This window comes from Hipposideros armiger, unplaced genomic scaffold (genome assembly GCF_001890085.2).
Source record: "Hipposideros armiger isolate ML-2016 unplaced genomic scaffold, ASM189008v1 scaffold_40, whole genome shotgun sequence".
In the NCBI taxonomy this organism is placed as follows: domain Eukaryota; kingdom Metazoa; phylum Chordata; class Mammalia; order Chiroptera; family Hipposideridae; genus Hipposideros; species Hipposideros armiger.
The window spans coordinates 5,564,508-5,569,364 of NW_017731390.1; the positions used below are offsets into that span (position 1 = coordinate 5,564,508).

A 4,857-nucleotide genomic window follows, 5' to 3' on the forward strand; every position below is an offset into this window, starting at 1 on the left:
CACAGCAGCTGGGGCGGCAGCAGGTGGTCCTGCAGCAGGTGGTCTGGCAGCAGCTAGGACTGCAGCAGGTCTCCTGGCAGCAGCTTTGGCCACAGCCCTTGTCAGAGCAGACGGAACCACAAGAGTTGACCATGGTGTGAGAGGGTGAAGAGTCTGGGTGGGTTTCCAGAGGAGTGTATTTCTTGAATCTGAAAGCCTTCTTGCTTCAGGTTCCCTTTTATACCCTGCTGAGGGAGCTCTTTCCTTGTTATTGTTTACCCTATAAATAATTGTTCAATTAGGCAATTATGTTGTTCAAATTGGATGGAAAACATTTTTTCCTTTTTCTGACGGGTTAGGGTTTACCCCATTGATTATTTCTGAATCATACCTTGGTCATCTTCCCGTGTCTGCATCATCTTAGTTCAGATGCTGGTAAAATAGTCTAAGCTGAATGTGTTGACTGTCACTCCATGTGCTCTTTCTTCCTGAATTATCTACTGTCATTCCTTCCTTGTAGGCATCATCTCTGTTTACAGATATTGCAGCTCCTTCCATGAAGCAGCTGTTATGTGGACTTGGACATGAAATAGTGCACGTGTCACTCTTCTCCATCTGTGGGTCTCACCATGCTCACAATTTGTGTAGTATTCCTTATGGAAAAAAATTTAGTCACATGTCCGATCCATATAGAAGGAAATCTCAGAAGGATGGAATCTTAATGTGGAAAGCAAAGTAAAATCTATCAGTGTGGTCAGTTGTAAGCAAAAAATGGTCAGTCGGGGTTCAGGAGATTCCCCAAGACACCCAGACTGTGTTCTGGTCCCATTTCCTGGACTTGAAAATATTGGTAGATTTCCTCTTTATAAAGAACAAATGTATCTGGCATGGATATAGCCCTTCAGGAATCACCACTGGAATTGATAACAGTGCTTATATTACTGAAAATACTTATATTTATACACAAAATGGAATATACAGTATAACCTCAATTATGTAAAAAATAATATAGAAAAATATTGACTTAATTACCATAAATATTAGTAGTAATTATCTCTGGTTGATGGGCTTATGGAAACTTAATTTTCTTCTAAACACTTTGTCTTCTAGGTGTTTTTTTTAGTGACTCGTTTTTCTTTTCTTTGTACACAGAAAAAATGAATTTAAAGAAAACTTTGTTATGCTACTACACTCTTTAAAGATATGGGGGAGGAAGAAACTTTCCTCTCCCCTCTTCAGTTCTTTTGGCTGGTCTAATAATGAAATTTAAATGAGACAGATTAACAAGAGAAAATAAGCAAATTTAATGACATATGTATGTATGGCAACCCCACATACTTGAAAGGTTCGGGACGGAAATTTAAAATGAGGAATATATATGGCATTCTGAGGTAAAGATGAGGTAAGATGCCCCGGGGCTTCAGAGGGGAGGAAGGTCATTTGCAGGATGATAAGAAGAGAGGTGTTCAGTAATTAGAAGTTTGCCCTATCCTATAAATAGGTCATGAAAAGTTATTTCTATTAATAACTCTTATTATGGGCAAGGCCCCTAATTTAAATTCTTCGAGGTAGTTAAGGGGGACAGACATTTCTCTTGAGCCCGCAGGGTCTTGGTTGCCTTTAGCTCAAAATAATCTGCACACCATAGAGGCACATCTTGGGGTGAGTCATTCTGAACCCCTACGATCTCTGCTGTGACCCTGTGGGGCTGCAGGTGTGGGGGCAGGTCCCAGGCCAGTATGATGGTCAGACAGTAGCAGTACTTCAGCTTTGCTGGTTGTTAAGATATTAAAGTTCTGTTGATCAACAGCCCCTTTCCTGAGCTCCCTGGGTGCCTCCCTCAATGCCACACCCCTGTGATCCAGAAGAAAAAGTTAAAGCTAAGAGTCTGAGAGAGGGCTTCCAGCTTTTTCTCTAGGGCTAAGCCTGCTGTTCATTCTGATTCGTTGGTGACTTTGAACTACTGGTTTTTAAGTATTTTGGATGTCATTCCTGCCCTGGAATGCTGATTCACACACCAGAGGCTTCCCAGTAGTACATTTCACAACACAGAGCATTCAACAAACAAATATTCCTTTAAATTGCTTAGTAGGCAAGAAGGCAATCCCTGCCTGGACGGAAGGGGCTGCAATGAACTGAAAGAGGAAGCCACGGAGAAGGCATAGCAGGAGGCTTGGTTCTCAGTACACTTCAGATAGTCTGACTCAGAAGGTCTGGGGAGGAGCCTACACTTCCCCCTCTTTATTCTTTATAGTTCCCAAGGTATTTCTGATGCATAGCTAGAGTTTCAAACCCCCCAAATCAGATGCCAACATTGGGGGTGGAGCTACGGCAGCTGGGTAATTTAAAGTGAAGCAGAGGCCCATGTGGAACTGGCAGAAATGGAGCATGTTGTGAGTGGATGGTGGGCCCTAGAGAGGATTGTGGGGAGGAAAAATAACGTTACCTCTACCCTTCTAGGTTCTTGGCTGAGACACAGCCTCCTTCCCCATAATGAAAGACAGATTGACAGAAGAAAAACAGAAGTTTAATAACATATATACCCCCTGTATACATGGAAAATACCCAGGAAAGCCAAGCCACTGCCTTAAATATCATCTCTAGCTAAAGACAGAAGATGTGTTAGAGGGAGGTGGAGGGTGGGGAAGTCAGTTATGGGAGGTTACCAGGAAAAGCACAGTAAACAAGGAAGAGGTTGTTATACAAGTGTAAGTCACCTTCTCCATTGGTAAGAGTTTCTAGAGATTTGGAGTCATGCTTTTCTTCTTGGTACAGAAAGAGAGACACCCTTACAAATGGAGATTTCCCTTATAAATGTAAATGTCTCTCACAAAAGGATAACTTCTCCATTTTCAGAGCTTCTTCTGTGTCTGCTGTTTCTTAAAAATACTCATCCTAAAATAATCCTTATGCCTAAAAGGCATATTTTGGGGTAGCACACTCTGCTCTCCCTCAGGATAATAGATGCAAATAGCTAAAAGGCATAAGAAAAGATGTTTAAACCAACTTGTAATTAAGAACATACAATTTAAAACAACCAAATGCTATTTTCTCTGTTCAGATTGGCAAAATAATAACAATGATGATAATAATAATAATAATAATAATAATAAAAGATTGATCATAGCCAGGGCTGGCGGCACTGTGTAGAAACCAGAAGGTTTATAAATGTGTGGTGAAAGTTATTAAAATTATAAGACAAGTCTCTGATCCCATAATCCCATGTCTTATCTTCCTGTACTGCAGCTTCTNCAGCAGCTGGGGCGGCAGCAGGTGGTCTGGCAGCAGCCTTGGCCACAGCCCTGGTCAGAGCAGATGGAGCCACAACAGGAGTTGACCATGGTGTCAGAGGGTTGAGGTTCTGGGTGGGTTTCCAGGAAGGTGGATTTGGAAGGTTTGGAGGTCTGCTTGCCCAGGTCCCCTTTTATACACTGCTGAGGGGCTGCTGTCATCAGATGCAGTGCTCTTTCCTTGTCATTGTTTGTTCTATAAACAGGCGATTATCAAATTAGCCAAGTTTGTTTTCCTGTTTAACCGTTTCAAGATGAATGGAAAACAGTGTTTCCTTTTCCTGCTGTGTTAGGATTCGTCTCCTCACCTCTTCCTGAATCACTTCTTATGTGTCTCTCTTGCATTAGCTTCCTCAAAGGGAGCAGTCACATGATTTGTGCCTCTGGATGGTGTATGTGTTAGCCTCATGTTGCACACACAGCATGTCTCCCCTTGGATGATAAAGATTCTAATAGACCACACTCTTTTTGGTGACTTGGGAATATAATGCTGCATTTTAGTCTCATGGTTCATTCATTGTGGATCGGGTGAGCAGAGAAGTTTTTAATGTGAAACAGGTCAGCAATAGCATGAGAATAAGACCCCTAGGACCTTTTACACTCCCTACCCTGAGTCATGACCCATCTAGATTTTATGATGGGAAACAGCACGAGATCTATCCTCTTAACAAGTTTTAACTTCATTATAGCATATTGTTGTTATAAGCACAATATTGCACAGCATATCTCTAAAACTTGTTCATCTTGTATAACTTTAACTTTGTACCCATTCAACAACTACCCATTTCCTCCCCACCCCCACCATCCCAAAAGCCCACCGTTTTATTCTCAGCTTCTATGAGTTTGACCCTTTTAGATATCTCATGTAGGTGGAATCATGCAGTATTTGGACTTTTGTGACAGATTTATTTCACTCAGCATAGTGTCTTCCAGGTCCATCCATGTTGTCAGAAGTGGCAGAATTTCTTTAAGGCTGAATTATATACACTTCCATTAATGTATCAAGGTTGGCATTCAGAGTTTATGGCTATCGTGGTTGGCAGTAAGTGTGGACTTATACTGAGGTTAATATGTGAAACGCCTATGTCTTTCTCATTACAAACGTCTTCAACCTTCCTTATAGACATGCAATGCATAGATATAGACCAGCAGCTCTCAATCTCTTCTACCTGATACCGGGAGTCTCATGGCTCCTTTTGATGATGTTATACCTGGGGAAGAGGTGCTGAGAGGGAATGCAACTCTAGGGTACGTGGGTAGCTCACATCAGTTCTCCCAAGATGTTTAGAGATAGTTTGTCTCCTCTCCAGGGTCATGCGCCATGTTGCATTCATAACTACTCATCTAGAGGTAAGAAGGGCTCTGACATTTCATCTTGTTAGATTTAGCCTCTTGTGCAAGGATGTCTAAAGCATTTAAAACCATGATTCCCTCATTCAACATATTCAATCTTTCCCAACTTCATGGCCTCCAAATATTTTGATGAAAAGACTCATATTTTATTTCTCATTTTCATATTTTATGAGAAGACTCTCAACCAAGTTGAGATATTCTTGGCACTGTCCTCAGGATTAGCCCGAGACAGGAA

The 4,857-nt window shown here is 41.5% G+C and overlaps 1 protein-coding gene across 1 annotated transcript in view; it reads right to left on the reverse strand.

Moving 5' to 3' along the window:
- The window catches only part of LOC109380717 (keratin-associated protein 4-3-like), a 7,664-nt gene extending 7,531 nt beyond the window's left edge, over positions 1-133 (reverse strand). The window contains exon 1 of the mRNA XM_019638573.1: positions 2-133. Within this exon, the coding sequence (XP_019494118.1) occupies positions 2-133 (132 nt within the window). The remainder of the gene's footprint in view (position 1) is intronic.
- Between the last annotated feature and the right edge of the window lie 4,724 nt (positions 134-4,857).